At 45.5% G+C, this 24235-nt stretch overlaps 1 protein-coding gene across 1 annotated transcript in view; it reads right to left on the reverse strand.

Moving 5' to 3' along the window:
• AHI1 (Abelson helper integration site 1) overlaps positions 1–24235 on the reverse strand; it is a 210209-nt gene that overhangs the window by 14949 nt on the left and 171025 nt on the right. Inside the window, exons 20-23 of the mRNA XM_044291599.1 lie at positions 20050–20108; positions 15132–15200; positions 12465–12627; positions 12255–12352 (exon numbers count right to left, since the gene is read on the reverse strand). Coding sequence (XP_044147534.1) covers positions 12255–12352; positions 12465–12627; positions 15132–15200; positions 20050–20108 — 389 coding nt within the window. The remainder of the gene's footprint in view (positions 1–12254; positions 12353–12464; positions 12628–15131; positions 15201–20049; positions 20109–24235) is intronic.

The following is a 24235-nucleotide window of genomic DNA, read 5'->3' on the forward strand; positions in this document are numbered from 1 at the left end:
GTATGTCCGGGTTCAGCTCTGAACCCAGATAACCCCTTTAAGGCCTCTTACACTGCATGATTTCGGGCCAATTATCGTGAATACAAACGCTCGTTTGCGATAATCAGCTCATATAATCGAGCAGCCAATCAGCCAATGAAAGAAGCCTGATTTTCGGCAGCACATCTTCCTGTGTAATCAAGTATGTGCTGCCGATAATGAAGAGAACAGAATGAAGAAGGAACAACTGTAGTAGTATCCATTCAGTGTGCATCAGCCTGTGTAATCAGGGCATCTAATGGCATCATTTATCAAAGTGGTGTAAAGTAGCCCATAGCAAACAATCAGATTCAACCTTTCATTTTTGACAGCTCTTTCGAAAAATGAAAGGTGGAATCTGAGTGGTTGCTATGGGCCACACGCGTTTGATAAATGACCCCAATAAGACTTGCATGTGCTATAATCAGGGTCGGACTGGCCAGGTGAATGTGGTGCATTATATGCTACACAGTACTTAAGGGGGTTGTCCGGGTTCAGAGCTGAACCCGGACATGTCCCCATTTTCACCCAGGCAGCCCCCCCTGTTATGAGCAACGCTAAAGCGTTCCCATCAGTGCCGGTCTCGTCTCGAGCAAAACTGCAAGGCGGAAGCCCGCAGTGTACCAGATGTGGCGCAGAAAGGGGAACATTGATTCATATGATATGGAGTTGTCCAGTGATAGCTCAGGTTTGGCTGGGGATTCACAAATTCCTGAATGATCAACTGGACTTGCCGGCAGTCTGTTCCCCAAAGAACAGCTTGTTGGGATTGGTGAATGACCTGATTCAAACTAAATACGCCAGAATTTTGTATAGACTATTGATGTTTTATGCCAGGAAAATCATGTTACTGAACTGGAAACCCCCGTCGGTTCAACAGTGGATTCAAATTATAGATGCGGCTCTACCAATGTATAGACTAACGTTTATCGCGAGAGGCAAGGAGTGGAAATTTGAGAAGGTTTGGGGGCTCTGGCTGCAAGCGAGACCAGTACCAGATCTAGCATAAGTAAGCATGTCGCTTAGGGAAGAGAGGAAATAGGGTGTCCAATAATCCTAAAATTATGATTAGCAGAATTCAGCCTTGGGTTACAAGGAGGGTTCTCCTCTGTATGCCTCAATAGATGGTATTACATATGAGCGGCCTGGCCGGCAAAATCTTCTCTCCCCGGCTGGGGAGCTGCAGCGCTGCGGTGTGTGTGATTGTAGAGTTAATGTGGTCTCAACTCTAGAGCTTCTGATATGAGACAATTCAGTGGGGGGGCGATATACTCAGCTTTCTGTTTCTTTGAATACCAATATGTCATGCTGTATACTCCCGAAACGTTTAAAATTCTGTATTTGCCTATGACATTTTGACGGTACTAGTCTTAAGACCTGCGTGTCTGCTGGTTGATGTTATTCTTTATTTTTTGCTTGAAAAAAATTAAAAATAAAGACTATAAAAAAAATAACTGCAAGGAGGAAGCCTACGCCCAGCAGTAAAAAATATAAACAAATAAGCCCTTGCCCTGCGCAATCCAGTACAGGGCAAAGGAGAGCATCAGTGTATGAAATGCTCCGATGCTCCACTTAGAGGGGCTGCCTGGGTGAAGAAGGGGATATGTCCGGGTTCAGCTCTGAACCTGGACAACCCCTTTAACCATATGGACTACAATTCACATTTTTATGTGGCTTTAAGAAAGAACAGAATAGCTATAGTATGGAGTTATGTCACACAGCTAAAGAACAAACCATAGTGCCTTGCAATGCAACAAAACGGAAAGCCAAGTTCCAGATACATGCCGGAAGGCCACATGGGTGGAGCTTGTCAAGGTTGACCAGAACTCTTCTCTAATAAAAAGGCTCTAAGGACAACTATGGCACTGCTCAGAGACTTGCTGGAATTGTGTAAGCAATTAGAATGCTGTACCGGATATCTCTGAGCAGTGGTAAGGCTACTTTCACACTTGCGCTTGATCGGATCCGTTCTGAACGGATCCGATCATATTAATGCAGACGGAGGCTCCGTTCAGTACGGATCCGTCTGCATTAATAACTTAGAAAAATTTCTAAGTCTGAAAGTAGCCTGAGCGGATCCGTTCAGACTTTCAATGTAAAGTCAATGGGGGACGGATCCGCTTGAAGATTAAGCCATATGGTGTCATCTTCAAGCGGATCCGTTCCCATTGACTTACATTGTAAGTCTGAACGGATCCGCTCGCCTCCGCACGGCCAGGCGGACAGCTGAACGCTGCAAGCAGCGTTCAGCTGTCCGCCTGGCCGTGCGGAGGCGAGCGGAGCGGAGGCTGAACGCCGCCAGACTGATGCAGTCTGAGCGGATCCGCTCCATTCAGACTGCATCAGGGCTGGACGGAGGCGTTCGGGTACGCTCGTGAGCTCCTTCAAACGGAGCTCACGAGCGGACCGACGAACGCTAGTGTGAAAGTAGCCCAACAGGATTTAAGCAATCTACAGAGCACTTTCATGGTATATTCAAATATAGTCAGCAGGGTTAGGGATAGAGTAATCCATTCATTGGCAGACAGCTAGTCTTGCGCATTCGCAATGAGTTCTGTGAGGCCGATGCCAGGACACCGCTCGGGTGCTGACATATATCCAGGGCGCATGCGCGGAATTACAGGCGCTGCACAAACATTAAGTTGGCGAAGAGGAGTAAATAAATTAGCAGTGGGGCGGTGCTGGGCTCCGAAGTAATGGGCGCGGCTGGGCTCCAACGGCCGGGGGGACAGTCCCTTGGGCATCTTATTGAGGTAATTAGCATATTAATTAAAGCGATTTTATAGACAAATTACAAGACACAGGGCAGTAATACTAGTATATTTTAATGTAAAGCGTGGAGACTGATGTGGTGATGTTAATAGCTCAGTAAGTGAAATCCAGATGACAGTGTCCCTTTAAGATCGCACATTCACAGGCAATGGCATGCCTCTGTTTGCTCAAGATAATATTATTTTTAATTGATTAGGTCTTTCCCTTCAAGGCCAGTGTCAATATGTAATTCTTGGGTAATTTCATTTGACATCTATGAAAGGACAGCTCAAAGGATTAAGACTCCTCCTACAAGTTAACAAACATCTCGTCAGAGCTCATCAATTTTGCTAGTCCAGCCTAACAGGTTCCAGAAAGTAGTGAGAAAAAAATGATGACATTCACATTATATGTCAACTAAACACTTAAACAGGCTTTGTGTATTTTAACACATCTGAGCATGATATGAGATGTATGGGAGAGATAGTTTGGAATGGGATGGACAACCTGGGAACCAGGTTATATTGAATAAATTCCCTTTTCTTAATTGCCCTTATGACAGCATATTAGTAACAGCAGCAGTTAGTTACTTAGTGCATTTGAACTTTTGGTACATGACCTCACTGCTTCTCTCTGGGCCCCAGAGGTCTATACAGTCATCAGAGAGTGTTTGAGACCAACACGTTATATCGGCACTGGTCAAAACAGGGTTCAGTGATCATTTCACTAGAAAAGGATGATAACAAGCTCCCTGATATGCAAACCTATTAGGAGGGAGTTTTTCTACTTTTTTGTAGACCATGGCAGTGGAGTTGCAAGCAATGTCCTGACTCTAACTAGGGTTTTGAAATCTAACTCTTATATGATGGTGATAAAATAGCTGAAAAGCCTGATATTACCACCCAGCATTACTGGTTACTGTGCATAAGCCATTTATAAAGAAGTTGGAGTGTGGAAAACTAGAGAAGGAGGTTTAGCTTACTGACTCAACAACCCTGGTGCAGACATCTGCAAGAGAACAGCCTTATGACTATTTGGAGTCTAAATACACCGGAAATATCTGATGTATGATCTATGCATGTTATACTATTTCACCCTTAAGTATTATAGGAGCCTTAAAACTCCACATTAACGCGTTTTCTGTTCCTTCTGCTGCTGGTCGGTAAGGTTGGGTCCAGATTACTGCTCCAAATGTGAAGTCACCCCGCTAGATGAAACCATCTTTTATAAATTATTACATAAGGCCACAGGTTCCCGTTCCTCAACAGCATTTCAGTAGCCTGCGTTTCATCCCCAACCACTGTAAACAAGTTACATAAAGATAAACCAGAAATGAATTGTGCTGGGACTCTGATCAACTATTTGTAGCAAGCCAACAACAACAGAAAAGCTGTTTACCCTGCAGTGCTCCTACAAGGAAAATACAGTTGTGTTCAGTTCAAAATAATAGCAGTCAGACATCACTAACCTGATCAATCACAGTTTTTTATAGCAATTATATTTCTACATGGCAAATAATTTACTAGCAGGTGTAGCAGAGTAATAAAAATACAACAGACCCAACAGTCATGACATGCATGCTGCTGATTCTGTGTAACTGAATCACTTATTGAAAGGGGCATGTTCAAAATAATAGCGGTGTGGAGTTCAATTAGTGAGGTAATTCATTCTTTGAAAAACAGGTGGCAATTATTGCCCTTATTTAAGGAAGGAAGGCAGCAAATGTTGTACATGCTGGTTACAGTGCATTTCTCTCTGAAATTCTGAGTAAAATGGGTCGTTCCAGACATTGTTCAGAAGAACAGCGTACCTTGATTAAAAAGTTGATTGGAGAAACATATAAAGAAGTGCAGAAAATGATAGGCTGATCAAATAAATGATCTCAAATGCTTTAAAATGGCAACCAACACATGAAATACGTGGAAGAAAGCGTAAAACTACCATTTGAATGGATAGAATAGCCAAAATGGCAAGGACTTAGCCAACAATCCGCTTTAGGAAGATCAAAGAAGGTCTAAAGTTACCTGTGAGTACTGTTACAATTAGAAGACGCCTATGTGAAGCCAAGCTATCTGCAAGAAGCCCCCGCAAAGTCCCAATGTTGAAAAAAAGACATGCGCTGAAGAGGTTACAATTTGCTAAAGAGCACATTGACTGGCCTAAAGAGACATTTTGTGGACTGATGAAAGTAAGATTGCTCTTTTTGGGTCTAGTGGCTGACCCCCAAACACTGAATTCAAGCCACAATACATTGTGAAGACAGTGAAGTATGGTGGCGCAAGTATCATGATATGGGGAAGTTTCTCAAACTTGGCCCTATTTATCGCATACCAGGGATCATGGATCAGTTTGAATACATCAGAATACTTGAAGAGGTCATGCTGCCTTATGCTAAAGAGGAAATGCCCTTGAAATGGGTGTTCCAACAACGATCCCCAAACACACCAGTAAACGTACAACATCTTGGTTCCAGACCAACAAGGTTGACGTTATGGACGTGGTCAGCACAATCCCCGGATCTTAATCCAATAGAAAACTTGTGGGGTGACATAAAAAATGCAGTTTCTGAGGCAAAACCAAGAAATAGAGAAGAACTTTGGAATGTAGTCCAATCATCCTGGGCTGGAAACCTGTTCACAGGTGCCAGAAGTTGGTTGACTCCAAGCAACACAGATGTACAGCAGTTCTCAGAAACAGTGGTTATACAACTAAATATTAGTTAAAGGGGTTCTGCAGTTTCTTTAAACTGATGATCTAGCCTCTGGACACCCGGGACCCCCGCCGATCAGCTGCCAGGCCCATGCCCTAACACCCAGCTAGTTAAATAGACACTCCCCTATCACTGCCCCTATTAACACCCAGCAAATTAATAGCTCCTCCCTCCCAGTTACATAGACAGTCCCCTATCACTGACACACCCATGGATATAACAGGAAATAATTGCAAGAAAATTTAGACTAGCACATCCAAAGTCACAGGTGCACATCCCATAAAGCTAACATACAGACCGCAAACAAAATGCATATGGCAGCACACTGTTATACATGCAAACAATAAAACTAGGGATTATTTTGGATTACAGCGGTACTATACCTCCTATACATGTCTACCAACGTCAAAATGGATTCTGCAGATGGGTACCCAACACTAACAGTACTGCCCCTTCTGGACCTAACCTAAGCAGGGCTCCAGATGGCGACCGTTTCGGCCGCCAATGCGCCTTAAAATTTGCAGATGGCGACAATACTTTTTAGTCTTGTCGCCATTTGCGACTGTACCGCCGCGATCCTGCGCAGCCCAAGTTCTCTTCACTAGCAGTCAGCGGAGAAGGAAGGAGTCCCTCCCTCTCCACTGTGATGCGGCCGCCACTACCACCAATGGGGAGAGAGCAGGGAGGAGGAGGGGAGGAGCTGTCGCCACTGCGCCACCGATGAATGTAAAACATAAGTATAGGCAGCGGTATCACAGACCCGGCACCCGACCTCAATAACAGGGCATGCGATCTGCGGTAATTAACCCCTCAGGTGCCACATCGCATGCCCTGTTATTTAGGCCGGGTGCCGGGTCTGTTATACCGCTGCCGACAGGAGTTAAAGAGGACCTTTCGTGGGTCCAAAGAATATTAACTTATTAGTAGTAGGCTGCATAGAGCGGCGCCCAGGGATCTAAGTGCACTTACTATTAGTCCTGGGCGCCGCTCAGTTCACCTGCTGTGGCCCCCGGTAATTTCAACATTCAGAGCAAGGAGGAGGAGACGCCAGTGTCTGTCCTTCCCCCTGACAGCAGCGCTGACCAATCACAGCGCAGAGAGAGGGAGTTGTTTTTTTTCTCCCTCTCTCTGCGCTGTGATTGGTCAGCGCTGCTGTCAGGGGGAAGGACAGACACTGGCGTCTCCTCCTCCTTGCTCTGAATGTTGAAATTACCGGGGGGCCACAGCGGGTGAACGGAGCGGCGCCCAGGACTAATAGTAAGTGCACTTAGATCCCTGGGCGCCGCTCTATGCAGCCTACTACTAATAAGTTAATATTCTTTGGACCCACGAAAGGTCCTCTTTAATTACATTCATTGGTGATGCAGTGCGCCCCCCCAAAGCCTCACCCCCCCCCCCCCCCCATTATCACTGGCCACAAGTCCCCCCCCCCCCCATTGTTATGTGGTGGCCACAGGGTCCCATCCCCTCCATTGGTGGCAGTGGCAGATTACACTGCTGGGGCTCAGATTGTTACCATGGCAGCCAGGACGCTACTGGAGCCCTGGCTGCCATGTTCAGCTCCCTGCTGCTGTGTGCACAGAGCACAGGGCAGCAGGGAGATGTGCGAGATCCTATTCACCCTGATAGATCTCTATCAGGGTGAATAGCACAAGGGATGAAAAGATCCAGGTTCTAGTCCCTAAGGGACGAAATGGTTATTAAATAAAAAGTTAAACAAAAAAAACACCAAAATACTAAAAGTTTAAATGGCCCCCTTCCCAGTTTTACATATAAAATTTAAAAACAATAAAGAATTAACATATTACATATCGCCACATCCCCAAAAGTGTGAGATATTAAAATATAAAAAAATATTTCCGCTCGGTGAAGGCCGTAACAGAAAAAAAAAACCTCTAAACCACGCAATTCGCCATTTTTAGTCACCTTGTCCCCCAGAAGATGTCCCTGGATGTGAGAGCTATGTGGTGCTGTTTTCTCCTATATGTAGTGCTGGCTCACTACTTTGACCTGCGTCTCATCTTCTCAAAGTCCTTTTTTTTTTATTATATGCATTTTAAAGGGCTTCTACCACCAGAAATACTGTTATGTAGCTGACTGATATAGCGATGCGCTAATGTCAGCACTACATAACAGTATGCTTCTAACCAGTGGCGTACCAAGGGGGGGGGGCGGGCCGCCCCAGGTGCCACTCACAAGGGGGGTGCCAGGCCGCCTGTCTTTAAAAAAAAAAAAAATTATATTTTTTATTCTTCAGGGCCGCACCGCCGATCGCCACAGGCGGCGCGGCCCTGGATGTAATTGCGGCCGCTGTGTGCTGTGCGGCAGGGGAGGGAGAGGCGTGTCCCTCCCCTGTTCTTCTGATAGGCCGCAGGCACTAATGCCTGCAGCCTATCAGAGGCCGGGTCAGGCAGCGCAATGATGTCATTATCATCGCGACGCCTGAGACCGGCAGCACACAGCAGGGACACAGGCTGGAAAAGGCTTGCATCGCTGCTGAGCTGATGGAGGTAAGTATTCGTTTTTTTGTTTTTTTTCCCTCTTTGCGGGGGAAGGGGGGGGGGGGCCTGGCACTATGGGGGGGGGGGGGAGATCTGGCACTATGGAGGGGGGGGGGGGCTGGCACTATGGGGGAACTAGCACTATGGAGGGGCACTATGGGGGGTCACTATAGGGGGAGATCTGGCACTATAGGGGGGAGATCTGGCACGATAGGGGGGAGATCTGGCACGATAGGGGGGAGATCTGGCACGATAGGGGGGAGATCTGGCACGATAGGGGGGAGATCTGGCACGATAGGGGGGAGATCTGGCACGATAGGGGGGAGATCTGGCACTATAGGGGGGAGATCTGGCACTATAGGGGGAGATCTGGCACTACAAGGGGGAGATCTGGCACTACAGGGGGGAGATCTGGCACTATAGGGGGGAGATCTGGCACTATAGGGGGGAGATCTGGCACTATAGGGGGGAGATCTGGCACTATAGGGGGGAGATCTGGCACTATAGGGGGGAGATCTGGCACTATAGGGGGGAGATCTGGCACTATAGGGGGAGATCTGGCACTACAGGGGGGAGATCTGGCACTATAGGGGGGAGATCTGGCACTATAGGGGGGAGATCTGGCACTATAGGGGGGAGATCTGGCACTATGGGGGGAGATCTGGCACTATGGGGGAACTAGCACTATGGGGGAACTAGCACTATGGGGGGCACTATAGGGACAGCTGGCACTATAGGGGGAGCTGACACTATAGAGGGAGCTGGCACTATAGGGGGGGCTGGCACTATAGGGGGGAGCTGGCACTAGGGGGGGGGGAGCTGGCACTATAGGGGGGGGAGCTGGCACTATGGGGACATTTCTTACTGGCACATTATGGGGGGGCACCATGGGGGTATCTGTGGGCTTTTTTTTAATTATTGGCACATTCTGGGGGGCACTATAGGGGAGAGCAGCACTATGGGGCATCTGGTGTTACTATAGGGGCATTATTTGGGGGCACTATGGGGAAGTGGGGGCTCTAAAGTGGTCTTTTGTATTGGAACATTATGGGGGGCACTGGCATTTGGTGGCACTAAGGGGGCATTTTTTTACTGGCACATTATGGGAGGCACTATAGGGGAGAGCGGCACTATGGGGGAGTGGAGCACTATTGGGGCATATGGTGGCACTAAGAAGGGGCATTTTTTTACTGACACATTGTGGGGGAGGAGCACTATAGGGGCATCTGCTGGGGGCACTAAGGGGCATTTTTTTACTGGCATATTATGGGGGACACTATGGGGAAGGGGGAGAGGAGCAGTATGAGGGCATTTACTGGGGCACTATATAGGGGTATTTTATACTGGCATACATTATGGGGACATTAGCTCAACTGCGGGCACTAAGCGGGGGTATTTCATGTACTGTCATATTATAGGGAAAATTAGTACTACTAGGGGGTATCATGGGGAGCTATACTACTACTGGGGGCTATGAGGAACATGATTACTAGGGCACTATAGTAGTATTTCCAGGGGGACTGTTTCTGCAGTATAGTATTGGGGGTGGCAGGAAACTAATGTCTGTTTCTCAATCTCTGCAGAGACGGGAGATGGCAGAAAAATCATCATGGCGGTCTGGTTTGAATGGAGAAGATGAGGAAAGAGAACGTCTACATCAAAGGTGACATCACTGGATGTAAGAGGTATGTGGCGCTATGTAGGAGAGGAGATGCCCCTTATGAACCACTGATCACCCCTGATCACCCCATATAGACTCCCTGATCACCCCCCTGTCATTGATCACCCCCCTGTAAGGCTCCATTCAGAGGTCCGTATGATTTTTACGGATCCACTGATACATGGATCGGATCCGCAAAACACATGCGGATGTCTGAATGGAGCCTTACAGGGGGGTGATCAATGACAGAGGGGTGATCACCCATATAGACTCCCTGATCACCTCCGTCATTGATCACCCCCCTGTAAGGCTCCATTCAGACGTCCGTATGATTTTTACGGATCCGGATCCACTGATACATGGATCGGATCCGCAAAACACATGCGGATGTCTGAATGCTTTGTAATAAATATTATTGAAAACATTGAAAAAAGTTTGTGCATGTTTTCTTAACTTTCTTGGGGGGGGGGGGGGTGCCAAACAAAGGGTTCGCCCCGGGTGCCAAATGCTCTAGGTACGCCCCTGCTTCTAACATTAGTCCCTCCAGCCGTTTTTGTAAAAAAAAGCACTTTTATAATATGCTAATGAGCCTCTAGGTGCTTTGTGGGCGTAAAATCAGCACCTAGAGGCTCCGTCTACTCACCCTTTATCCCGCCCAGGTCTCCTGTTCTGCCCACCCAGCTCCTCTTGATTGATGCCACGGTCCACCGCATCGTTGACGAAATCCCGCGTCTGTGCCGTTCACTTCTGTCTTCGGTGCAAGCGCAGTGAGTGAGTGATGCGCTCCTGGTGCCGGATTCCTCACTGCGCCTGCGCCGACTACATCACAGTGAGGAAGCCTGCGCCAAAGACAGAAGTGAACAGCGCAAACGCGGGATTTCGTCAACAATGCGGTGGACCGTGGCAACAATCAAGAGGAGCTGGGCGGGCAGAACAGGAGACCTGGGCGGGATAAAGGGTGAGTAGACGGAGCCTCTAGGTGCTGATTTTACGCCCACATAGCACCTAGAGGCTCATTAGCATATAATAAAAGTGCTTTTTTTTACAAAAACAGCTGGAGGGACTAATGTTAGAAACATACTGTTATGTAGTGCTGACATTAGCGCATCTCTATATCAGTCAGCTACATAACAGTAATTCTGGTGGTAGAAGCCCTTTAACAGATGCCTTAATTAACTGTTTAATGACTTTGCCTGAAATGGCTTTAAAGGGAGTCTGTCACCACCTTTTCCCATTATAAACTGCCTGGTGTCCTGTAGGTCACATTTTTACTGTATCCCAGACATACATTTTTGTTGCTATATACCGATCTTCGTTTCCCCTGAAAAAGGTTTTTAGTCCAATAATTAGGTAGCAAGAGCCCAAAGGGCAGTACCCTTAGGCATTTGGGCCCAGCCACTCCCATTAGAATTGAGGCCTGTTCCTCCCATCTTCATCTTCTATACACCTCCCTCCACTCCTCATGTCAGAAACCAAGCGCTTGAAATCTTGTGCAAGCTCATATAACCCATTTGTTTGTGACTGCGCTGTCTGTTTCCTTCTGTGGCATTGGCGGAATCAAGCCTTATGGCACCTGCGCACCACGGTTAATGATGTCAATGCCCAAAGAAGGGAGAAGATGGCACAGGCAGCAAACAGATGTGTTATATGCGCTTGCGTGAGCTTTCAAGAGCTGGGTTTCAGACGTGAGAAGTGGAGAAAGAAGTAGAGAAGATGAAGATTGGAGGAGTAGGCCTTGATTCTAATGGGAGTGGCTGGGCTCGGATGCCCAAGGGTATTGCCCCTTGGGCTCTTTTCAGGGGCGTAGCTAAAAGCTCATGGGTCCTGGTGCAAGAGTTCTGTTTGGGCCCCCTTCCCTCAGTGCTTTGTGGCCAAGGGCAGGAAAGCACATAGCCTTCATGCTGCCTGAGGCAAAAATTGAAACAGTAACCTACCCATGCCAAATTTTTGACCTAACCCCTTCCCTCCAGCCAGAGGTGTAACTTGATCAGCATGCACTTTCTATAATACCAGTGTCTTCTTATGTGGTACAAAGGTCTTTGGTTCCCCTCAGGCCCCCGGGCCCAGTAGCGACTTTTACCTCTGTGCCCCCTATAGCTACGCCCGTCTCTTTTCACAAATACATTTTAAGGTGATATATGCCACAGGTTCTCCAAAGAGGAACTGCATGCAGAAAATCTGCAGCATTTACAGTACAAGCAAAATTAATGAGATTTTCAGAAATCTCATCCACACACTTGTGGAAAAAACTCAACAGCATAAACTGCACTTCGGGTTATCAATCCATGACAATGGATTGAAAGCAGTGAAAGACCTGCTGCGATTTCTGCAGCAAGTACGCCACAAAAAACAGCCCATTTCAAGGATTTTCTGTAGTTGTGGATTTCTTCTAGATCTGCTGCGAAAAATCCTCAGCGGACCCAACATGTGTGACCGTATACTAAACATTTCAAGGGAATCTTTGTACATGGTGCAGGATCTGCATGTAAAAAAAATTCTTAATTTTATCCTTTAAACTAAATTAGAGGAAAATCGGAATATGATCTTCTACAAAATGACCAGTACTTTACTGTAAAATATTGCATATATTTTCTGTAAAGATAACAACATTTACCATGCCAGGAGTATAGTCAGGGTGGTCTGCTTGTGAATGTTCCTGGGAAACAGGATAATGTGATTTGGATGCTGTAGAGTGGTCATACTCATGCTGGACTAGAAAAGATAAAGCAAGGTAGTATTACTTTCACAAGTCATATCAGTGTTTCAGATGTATTGAATAAAACAACTAGTTAAACCAACATTGTTCTCTATTCTATGAACTTACTCTCAGCAGCCACATAGTTTGCTGGAAAGTAACCCTGTTGTCCATTCTGTAGACTGCCAAACCACCAATTGTCATTATCTTTGTACAACACATGGATAATGTCACTACGATGGATGCTTAGCTCATCTGATCGATGCGCAGTGTAGTCGTATAGAGCCACCACCTAGAGGAGAGATAAGACCACCACAACGTTATCACATTGATGCCACAAAGACACCCCTTACCATTTACTTCCTCTCACAGTACAACAGCTGAAACCAAAGCCCTACCTTGGTAAAAGCTGGGGCTTTGTAAAGTTTTGCTAAAGGAATCAAGGTGGTGGGAACACAGCAGGAGACATGTGATAATGGACTGTGGGAAATACCAGCTACTGTACCAATTTCAGAACAGCTGCTTCTTTTTTGATTTATGAACACGACATAGTGAACTCATTTCTCAGAATATAAAGACACCACAGCCCGACACTGGTAAAACTGTTAAAGTGATGAGGTAGTTAACATTTTCATTTCTGTTTGACCCTAAATATTAAATCTTGCTCATTTCACTGCCTCTAACATGTTCCACCACAGATACGGCTCCATCAAGTGCACAATTTATTGTGTAACCAATGTTCTCTTAGTTTTTGCCGAAACAAGATGGACCCAAATTGAAAAAGAACACTTGCACCTCCTTCCAATAGAGAAACTATATTCCACTCCTAACCATGAGCAACAGGCACAGGTGTGCACCAACAATGAGGCTAGGTGAGGCGATTGCCTCAGACAGCAATAGGTAGGGGCAACGCTCATCTGTACATATTCAACTGCATCGCTGTACTCAGGACAGCAATACAGTTGAACGCTGCAACAGGGCATGGGAGCAATATCTCCGTGGCCCATTGTTTCCTCTAATAGGCTTTAGTCCTAGTTCCCCTATCCCAGGGATGGCCAACCTGCGGCTCCCCAGCTGTTGCAAAACTGCAACTCCCAGCATGCCCAGTCTGCCTACAGCTATCAGCCTACAGTACGGCATGGTGGGAGTTATAGTTTTACAACAGCTGGAGAACCACAGGTTGGCCAGCCCTGCCCTATCCTATTATAGGCCAGGGTCATCATTATCACGCTGGCTGAGTCGGGCTGCATAGAGCTCAAAGCACAGACTAGAAGAGGTCTGTGTCTTGCACTACATTGCTGACAGCAGAATGGAGGTAAGTATTTGAGTTTCTTATTTTTATTTGGCAACATGGTGTTGGGCCACAATGGGGTGGGTTCATTATTTTGTAACTGGAGAAAGCACTATAGGGACATTGCGGCTGTAAAAAGGAGCATTTTTGCACTGGCACACATTATAAGGTGGCCACTATGGGGAAATTTTTTGTACTGGGGGCACTATAAGGGGTCATTTTTTGTAAGGGGGTATTTTTGGAAGGCACACACTATAGGGGAATTATTTCTACTGGGAGCAAAATGAGGGACATTGATACTATTGGGTGGACTGCTCCCACATAGTGCACTCTGGCAGAGAATTATTACTATTTATGGGACTTTTGGGAGGACTGTTACATTGGGAGGCACCTGGCACAGTATCAGCTTAGCACAATTTTTTTTGGAGGACACTATGTTTACTGCACTATGAGTTTCAAGGATACTACTTGCTGTGCACAGTTACTTTTTAGGGCACTGTGCGCCAATAGTTATGGAAATGGTCACTATCTGTGTGGTACTAGTATTTTCAGGGGATTATCTGTTTCTACAATATAGTATGGGGAAGCACAGTGGGCACGGTGTTAGAGATGGCAGGATGGGGTGTTCAGAAAATGGAGAGGAGGATGGAAAAGTAGTTGTCAAACTCTGCAGAGACGGCTAAAAGAAATCATCATGGCGGTCTGGTCTGAATGAAGAAGATAAAGAAAGAGAACGTCTACATCAGAGGACACATCACTGGATGTAAGAGGTATATTTATGCTATTTTATGAGTAAAGCTTTTGACTAATTGGGTGTTTATATTTGTCTTAGCTTTTCGCACCTCCCTCGCCAATTACAACATTAACGCTCTGATCCTCCAAGATGCTGCAGTAATGATGTACTCTTCTTGGCTGCTGTGGTGACATGAACATATATCCTTGACACCACTGCATTTATATTGATCATGAAAGAAAAATTCTGTAGAATCTTTTCTTAGAACTGTATATTGCCATTCTTTTGTTACTCCTCTTAGAAATGTATGAATAAATTATGTATTAACATTACCCGTGTCAAATAGGCGATTCTTACATTCTGACACTATCAGCACTAACTGGACAGTGTGCAAGGACACCCCCCCAACTGGCAACTGCCCCTTGACTATGACTTGGTGATTTGTCTATAAAGCATTGACACATCCTTTATTTCTAAATCTATTTAGCCACTAAATACAGAAAAATAATCAACATAACGGGCTGTTCAGGCTGAGTTTTTTTGCAGAATAAATTTTGCTTAGCTATCACACCAAAAAGCCACCAGGCGGCCATCTGGAAATCGCCTCTCGTGGTTTTCAATGGGAGGCGATTTCCCAATTCCCTTTCTTGGTGGCAACAGACTATGGCCTCCCATTGAAAACAGTGGAAGTTGGCTTCTGTGTGGGCCGGAATCCACTGAAAATTCAGCCTGCAAAAACTCCTGCTGAATAGTCTGAATGAGGTATACTCACTGTCTCCTGGATTGGTAGAATACTGTCAGCTTCTATTTTCAAGGAAGAAACCTTTGCTTCCAAATCACTCTAAAATGATAAGAAAAAAAACCATTTATGACAATGAATAACATTAGAACAAAACATACATTGTGGCAAAATTGCATAAACAATCCTTAACTATGGGAAAAGTAAGGATAGCAGTAATTGCAATGAAGCTGAAGTACAGATTAGGCAAGGTGAAAAGACAAATGTGTCATCTACATCAGTTTCACAAAACACGTATCAAGCGCTCAGGTCTGGAACACTGAACCACAACCCTCATTCACAGGCAAGGATGACAAGCTGCAGCTGACTATGAAGTATCAGGACTGAGTCATGAAAAAGCTTAGAGGTGTTGTTTGGGAATGCCTAACCTTTAACTGATGCCTGAAGTTTGCCTTCCCTATTAAAAGATTCAAAACTTACCTGCAATCCGCTGCTCCCGTCCAGCGTGCTGGCTCGAACGTGTCCATCTTCTGGTCCTTGGCTTGTTTACTTCCTCCTGGGCATGGTCATCTGCAGCTCTGCATCCAATGACTGGCTTCAGTGGTGACGTGTCAACGAGTGACATGTTACCGCTGAAGTCAGTGGTTGGCTGCAGCGGAGGAGATGCCTGGGAGGAAGTAAACAAGCCACAGACTGGAAGATGGACACGCAGCAGACAGGGAGAAAATACGTATTAAGCTTAATAGTGGAGGTAGGCTGTGGGCATAAGTTAAAGAGGTTGTCCAAGTTACAAAAAAATGTCAACTGCCCCCAAAACAGGAATTGTCAAAATCTGCCCCAATGTCAAACTTAATAATTTCAGAAGGTTAAGGAGACTTTTGCTTTATCTATCCCTGTGCTGAAGACCACAGTGGAAGGAAGCGAGGAAGTTATTCTGGGCGAACCAAAGCAACCATCTGATGCCCAGCAAATATCACGCACAGGTGCCATTAATTAGAATAAGATCCCTGCAGGATACTTGCTGGGAGTCTTATTGTTCCCTTGGCAGCCCAGCATGCAGTTCAGTGTCTCCACACCCAGTCTATACCAGATCAGGCAGGAGGGGAAGCCTGGACAACCCCTTTAAGGCCACATAGCACATTAAAGAGGTTGCAAACTACTAACATATTGATAACCTATATTCAGAATAGGTCCTCAATATCAGATTGGTGGGGGTCCAAATCCCAGCACCCCCGCAATCAGCTGTTTGAAGAGGCCACAACACTGGTGCAAGCTCTGTGGCCTCTTCACTGTTCAACTGCGCGCTGTCTAACTTGTAGCGGCAGGACAATGTAACTACAGCTGCACATCCTCGTCAAGCGAACGGGACCAGCAGTTGTAATTACACTGCACCGCCACTACACGTTAGACAGCATGCAGTTACACACTTCACAAGTCCCGCTGTCTCTTCAAAAAGCTGATCGTGGGGGTGCTGGGAGTCGGGACACCCACCGGTCTGATACTGATGACCAATCCTGAAGGCAGGTCATCAATATACTTGCATTCCACAACCCCTTTAACATCTTCACTTTGCAGCCGTTTACCACTTGTGTACGAGGTCGTACTGGCCAAATGCCAGTGCCAACGCAAGAATAACTGCACCAGTACTTCCCAAAGCATGGTGCTCATCACCCAGAGTCACTCATGGCATTGTGCCAGACATACTGCAGTGTCCATAAAATAAATCCACTCACATTGTTACTACTTCAACAAATGCCAGCATCAGAAATGGGCATGCAAATGTGCACCATAATGCTAAAAATCTTTCTGCTCCATGGACCAGCACTACAAAAACTTGCATGTAAAGAGCCACTCAGCCCCCAATAAATTTGATCTCAATATTTAGAGATCGGCACTGGAAAAGACAAATCCTTGTAAGCTGCATATGACCCATACCCATGCCTTCACAGCAGCATCATTAGTCTAGTAAAATAGGACTGATACAATCCGTACGTGTGCAATTCTTGAGGAATAGGCCGTCACCATCTGATCAGCGAGCGTCCCACACCCAAGCCGATCAACTATTCTGCACCCTCAGTCGCCCCCAGCATTCCACAGCTCCAGTGGACCGAGCTAGTCACTGCAGTGCTGCTCCCATTGACTTCTGGTGTAGTTCCAGCCCCAGAGCTACTGCAGAACAGCTGATCGGTGGCAGTGCAGGGTGTTGGACCCCCCCCCCCCCCCCCTACTGGTCAAATACTCATGGGGACAGGCCATCACTTGTAAAGGAGTGGACAATTTCGAAACAGGTGCCTTCATAAAACAAGTTTGGCTTCTCTGATTCCTTTCTGCCCACACATTTACCAATCGGCAATGTTACTATTTGTGAAGTTTTGTTTGTTTTACGAAATTGCAGCATTTTTTTTTAGGCAGGGAGTGCCTGTGTGTCTCACTGGCACAGGAGCCCCTGAGGTCTGTTTATAGTGACTCACAGAAACCAGTATTTTCACAGATGTCTGTGAAAAGTTTCATACAATGCTGGGGAATAAATCATTCATTCATAGATCTGCTGAGCAAAGGCAGGGTGAAATACTGGGCTAAATGGTGTGAGCCTATAAGTTATATTACAAAATTGTTACTTACACACTTTACTGAGAAATAGAGATTTTAAAACTTCCATAATAGGCTGCTTGGGGCACCGATGCCCAGGGCAAAGTTTATTCGTTTAGAATGCTCTAAAGGTCTTAGGTCACAGGGTGCTTCCATGGTGTCTCTTTCCATTGTTCCACACCGCAAATAAATATGATAGGTCATATTTTTTTGCGGTGCGGACAGACCACGGACCCATTCAAGTTAAATGGGTCCGGCCCGCTGCGCAGATGTTGCCCATGCATTGGGGACTGCAATTGCGGTCCCCAATGCACGGAACAGCCGCACAATGGCCGTGTGCATGAGGCCTTAGACTACCCCAAAGTCCTTATTTAAATTTGTGTATGCTTGAATTAGGTAAAAATGGCGAGAGGCAAAATATATGTTCTCCCGATTTTTACATGTTATCTTCTATCCATAGATGCAGAAGTACGGTGCTTCGCTATTTCAGGCTTACCTATAGAATTGAATGGAGTGGCAGTGCGCATGGTTGACCTGCTCCTCCGTTCATTTCAGGTGGCCTTGTGGGACACACTGTACCCCACGGACCCCCTGAAATGAACATAACAGCAGGTTGAGCATGTGCACCGCTGCTTCATTCATCTCTATACTCTATAGCTCAGTACTCCTGTACCTCAGGATAGGGGATACCTTAAAGGGGTATTCCCATGACAGACGATGGGGGAATATCGCTAGGATATGACCCTATTGTCTGATAAATGGGACCTGCACCTACACAGACAACAGAGCGGGGAGAGCGGTGGATGGAGGACCCCAGGATGCCCGGGGTCTGGCCATCGCCAAGCGCTCTCCACATACAAGTGAATGGGAGTGCACCGGGCTTGCCTGGCCACCGTTCCCATTCATTTCTATGGGGCTGATGAAAATAGCGGCCCCACAGAAATGAATGGAGGGCGGCTGTGAACCTTTCTATTCTCGGTGTAGGTGCGGGTCCCAGAGACATTGTGTGTGATGGGAAAACCCTTTCACGTTTTTTCTACACTGACATGCAGAGAAGGCACAGAACACATTATCTATGGATACTTCCATGCATAGAGAACCCCTGTAAAGTCATGGGGTTCCCTAACAACACAGAAGCAGCAGTGCATAGGAATTCAGGAGGTATTAGTGACAGGGAACAGATTTTTTTCTATTCCCTGCCACAGTACGGGATCAGACTGTCAACGCGGCAGCCCAATCCCGCCTCATCAAGTTCATATCCTGGTTTGTAGGGTCCAGTGGTGAATGCTGTGAAAGCATAGTTTGTTAGGTCGTATGGACTTGAAAAGTGCCAACCACGTTTGTGAGCCAGAAAAATGCTAAGGCACGAAATAAACATGCAGTTTTTGACGCAGTCTGAGCTGCAACTAATAAAGCAAAAGCCAGAAATGGATCCAGCAGGAAGAAGTAGAAATCATTTCCCATTTCCACTTGAATCCACTCCTTGTTGTAGCTCCCAAAACTTCCACAAATAAAAAAAACTGCATATGATACATGATTCCAGCCTTAGGGTTCATGCACACAATCGGATTTTAACTCTGTTTTTGGAACAGATAACACGCTGACTAATACAATTCAACGGGGCCATGCATATACGTGGGTTTTTCCCCCCCACAAAAATCTGAATGCTCAATCCTTGAAAGTCACAGCAGGTCCTATTCCTGTCCGTTTTTGTGAATGAGAATTGTCCTTTCTATTGATGGGAGTAAGAAATAAAAAGGAATGCACACAGATACCGTCTGTTTTTCGTGGACTGTACAATACAGCAATGTGCATGGGGATTGAGAGCGAAGCAAAGATGATAGAAAAAGGGAAATTCAGGTTAGGCTGCATTCACACAACCGTGGGATGGCCAGGCCCGTTTTTGGGGACTGCAAAACACTAGCATCGTGGTGAGGACCCATTGACTTCAATCTGCAGAATGTGGCGAAAGATAGGACATATTCTATATTTTGTGGTATGGAGGCACAGACTTGGAAGCGCTTCCATATCTGAGCCGCAAAAGATAGGACATGTCCTATCTTTCACAGCATCTTGCAGATCCTTTGGAGTCATAGGGTCCGCTTTCCGCAACACAGGCATGACCATCCCACGGTCCTGTGAATGTGGTCTTCAACAAATATTGTGTTCTATTCTGAAATTCTGAAAAATTACTTTTCCCAGAACACACTGCTAGTCTTTCCAACAAAAAACACCCCACCCCCAAAGTATTAAGCAAAACTATTTTTTTCATCCGCACAGTTTAACGAGGGGATCTTTACTGGAAACAGACTATTGCAAAGTGCTAATACTTGCTAGTAAATTGCTACATAAAATACATTACCATTTGCAGCTTGATTGATGGTGTGCGACTAAGTGACTGTCCGACTGGGCTGAAACCACCTGCAAAAAGACAAGACAATATGGTTTTTTTTTTGGGACTGTTACCCCTTCTTGATCTCTGCATGTTGTGAAAACAGTGTATAATCTGGGCAGATTCAATGGAAGGAACCCACATGTTGAAAGAAGCATCAATCCTCACCTCACAGTACTGGGCTAGCATCATCGCAACAATCTTGTCCAACAGGGTTGTGATGTAAACACAATTTTAAGAGTTTTTAGGGCGAGTGGCATGTTGGAAAGGTTCTGTGTGGTCGTATGCAGGAAGTCCACAATAAAAATAAGATAATAAAGGAATAATAGACTGCAAACCATATACCGTAATACTGCATAATGGAAGGATGTTGCAGCAGCAACATAAAATTACATGATCCTGTTTAACCCTTTTGCGACATGGCCAAATTTTTTTTTTGTTAATTTTGTTTTTCCTCCCCTGCCTTTCAAGAGCCATAATATTATTTTCTGTTCACATAACCACACAAGGGTTTGTTTTTATCGGCACCATTTATTTTACCATAGCTTGCATTGGGGGAAAACAAGCTCTCGTACAGCTCTGCAGATGGAAATCTAAAAAAAAGTTATGGCTGTCAGAAAGTGGTGATGTTTTTTGTAGAGAAAGTTAATACAAGGCACTTACTAATGTACTGTGATTGGCCATATTGCTTCCTTTGATGGCTTGATTCATTTTTCCACCACATTACACACTGCTTGTTTCTATGGTTACGACCACCCTGCGAACCAGCAGTGGTGGTCATGACTGCACACTGTAGAAAAAAGTGCCAGTCTATGATCAGTTCCATGATCCCAGCCACCAGAGAGACTGGCACTTATTCCTACAGTGTACAAGCACAGCCACCACTGCTGGATTACAGGGTGGTCGTAACTATGGAAACGAGAAGTGTATAATGTGATGGAAAAATGAATAAATCCAGCAAAGGAAACAAAATGGACAATCACAATACATTAGTAAGTGTGTTGTAGTAACTTTCTCTACATGATAAATGCCACTTACTGAAGTGAGACAACCCCTTTAAAGAAATAAAATCTTTGAAAAAATAAATATTTTCTCTGCATCGCCATGACTTTTTAAAAATGTATTTCCATCTACAGAGCTGTATGAGAGCTTTTTTTTGTGGAGGGAACTGTAGTTTTTTTTGTTTTTTTTTACTTTTCACCTACTTTTTTAAGTTCCCCCTAGGGGACTTCAACATTCAATCATCTGATCGTTTCTCCATTGCACTCTATTAGAGATTCGCTGCTCAAGGCAGGGCTCCATAGAAGCACCCTTGTGGTAAGCAAGGTTGCCTCTAGCTGGCTTGAGGCAAACACAGCAGCTGAACGGCTCCCTTGATCTCAGTGCGATGGAGCCGAATGGGGCCTTAGGAGCATAGCACTCTCGGGGCAAGCCACCTCAAATGCCGTGGTCACAGTGGTTAAATGCCTGGGTTCCTGCTTTTGGGCCATTGTCATGGAAACCTGTGACAGCTCAATGACATCATGGGCTTCGAGCAGTCTGATTGGGGAGATGTGCATGCTGGAAGGACATGGTATGAGTTCTCTGAGTATTTCTGTGCGTCCATTTACAGTTCCCGTATACCACCTAAAGACAGGAGGAAAACATGGAGGCCTTTGTTCTGGGTGCTTATAGCAATGCTAAAGGTGTAGTAAAGTACAGATATTTGGTATTTCTAAAAATGTGACAGAGTAGGGATTATTATGTGACATATCTGGCTGGTAACACTAAGTTAAATCACAAAAGGAAAAACATTAACAAGATATCCATTTTCCATTGTTTTCCCATATTCTGCTACATTAAAATAAAATATGAAGATACTACTTTAGTCTTGGTACCAGATTAAAGCTCAAACTGAATCTAGATCTCCTAGGCTTCCGTAGAAGGCAGGTCCCAATACCTCTGCAAAGCATCGCAGCACGCGAACCTGATGGTATCCCCAAACACTGACCGTGGCATAGAAAAGGTTAATCCCCTGGCTTTTACAGCAATGCCGGTGGATACAGAAGGGGCCCGGCTATCAGTGACTGCTGGGCAGGGGAACTTAAGGTGGCTGTAAAAAAAAAATACTAAAAGTGCCCCCGATTTGTAGTCAGGTCCAAATTGATGGAAGACAGAGCCAGCAATACCATATTGTGGCACATTATACCACCCCAACAGAGCCAAATACCACAGTACATTATAAAATACTGCCAACAGCACAAAATACACCCCCAAAAAATTCCACTGGCCAGCTGTGAGGAAGACTCAGGCAGCCCCCTGAACATTAGCCCACTGGGAAATTTCCCTGTAAGGTCTATGGCCAATCCGACCCTGCTGCCAGGCCCCCGCACTGATTGGATGGGCACCGTACTATTACGTCATATGTCAGGAAGGGGTTAAAAGGGTGAAAATGTGTTATAGACATTCACAAACTGGTTTTGAAAGAAACTTTTTTGTTACGCTAACATTATTTCATAGTAAAGTTATACAAGCAGGTATTTTTTTTATGTGAGAGCACATGAATTTAGACTAAGTCTAAAATAAGCCATGCCCATTGTATGTCATGTGACTCGCTACAACCAATGGCTCTAAGTCTGTAATGAGAGAACGTGAGCACCAGCACTCTCCATAAATTTCAATGGGGAGCATGGGAGTTGCAACCATCAGGCATTCACGGCAGATGTTGTATATATGCTGGAGATCATGAATCAATTTCAAAGAAAATGTTATGGAATATGGTGAATGAAACCCTTACTAATAAAATGGTACTATTTTTCATGTTATTACCGATGGGCTCCAACAGTCTGCTTTATTTGAAAAGGTTTGGCCTAATAGTCACAATCCTGTAACATATCATCCCTCAAGGAGGTGTAGATACTGTATGACGAGCTAGACCTGTTCTACTGGTTCTCTGCTGGTTCACGTTGTGTGTTTTAAGATAGACTATGCAAAGTGTCATACTTGCTGCCATTTTTGGAGGCCCTGGGATGGAAACAAAAGCATCATGTTCACATCCACTATCTCATTATACCATATGGTTATGTTTAAAGTCAGCATGCCAAAAAGTGTCCTTGCTCTAGAATTTTGTCAGTGCGCCAAAAAAACGTGTCCGTGTGCAAACTAGAAACTGTCTAGTTTAAAGGGGTTCTCCAGCCCCTAGTATTTTGCAGATTAAAATCACTTGTGGAGGGAAGGTTATTTAAATAATACCCTCCGCAGCACAGGGGTTCCCATGATCCACCTCCTGCCAGCATTCCATGATCTCAACGCCTGCACAAGGACACTCAATGACAATAAGGACATTGTGGATGGCCCTTAAGGACACTGGATGTCACTGATGGAGAGTGCTGTGGATCTCTTTGTTATGGGTGCACTGTGGATGTAGCTGCAATGGAGAGCGCTGTGGATGTCACTGTAATAGAAAGCGTTGCGGATGTAACTGTTATGGGGGCGCTACAGATTTCACTGTAATGGAGAGAGCTGGGATGTCACTGTTATGGGGGCACTGCGGATGTCACTAATGGAAAGCACTGTGGATGTCACCATTATGGGGACACTGTAGATGTCACCGTTATAGGGGCACTGTGGATGTACGTGTTATGGGGCCACTGTGGAGGTCAGTGTAATGGGGCCACTGTGGAGGTCAGTGTAATGGGGCCACTGTGGAGGTCAGTGTTATGGGGCCACTGTGGAGGTCAGTGTTATGGGGCTCATGCAAACAAATATGATCGGCCCAGGAATCACAGTCCATGTGTCGGCCACATTTTCCAGGCTGACCAAGGCTTCCCTAACCGGCACTGACTGTATGATAATAATGTATGATTCAACCAGTCTTTACCTCTTCATGTGTACAGACCCTACGATCAGATAAGAGACTGTCTGTATTATAAATTACTGTCATACAGTCAGTTCGGGTCAGGAGGGTGCAGTCGGTCAGGAAAATGCGGCCTGCACATGGACCGTGTTTCCTGGGCTGATAATGGTCGTATCACACGTGTATCACACTAAAGGAGAAGAGAGGAATGAGCAAAGAAAACTTAATACAAATCAAATGACATGAAAGGACAAAGCAGCCTTCAGGCGATAAAACAGGAGTCTATTGCAAATCTCAAAATGGATGCATTATGTAACGAGA

This window comes from Bufo gargarizans, chromosome 4 (genome assembly GCF_014858855.1).
Source record: "Bufo gargarizans isolate SCDJY-AF-19 chromosome 4, ASM1485885v1, whole genome shotgun sequence".
In the NCBI taxonomy this organism is placed as follows: domain Eukaryota; kingdom Metazoa; phylum Chordata; class Amphibia; order Anura; family Bufonidae; genus Bufo; species Bufo gargarizans.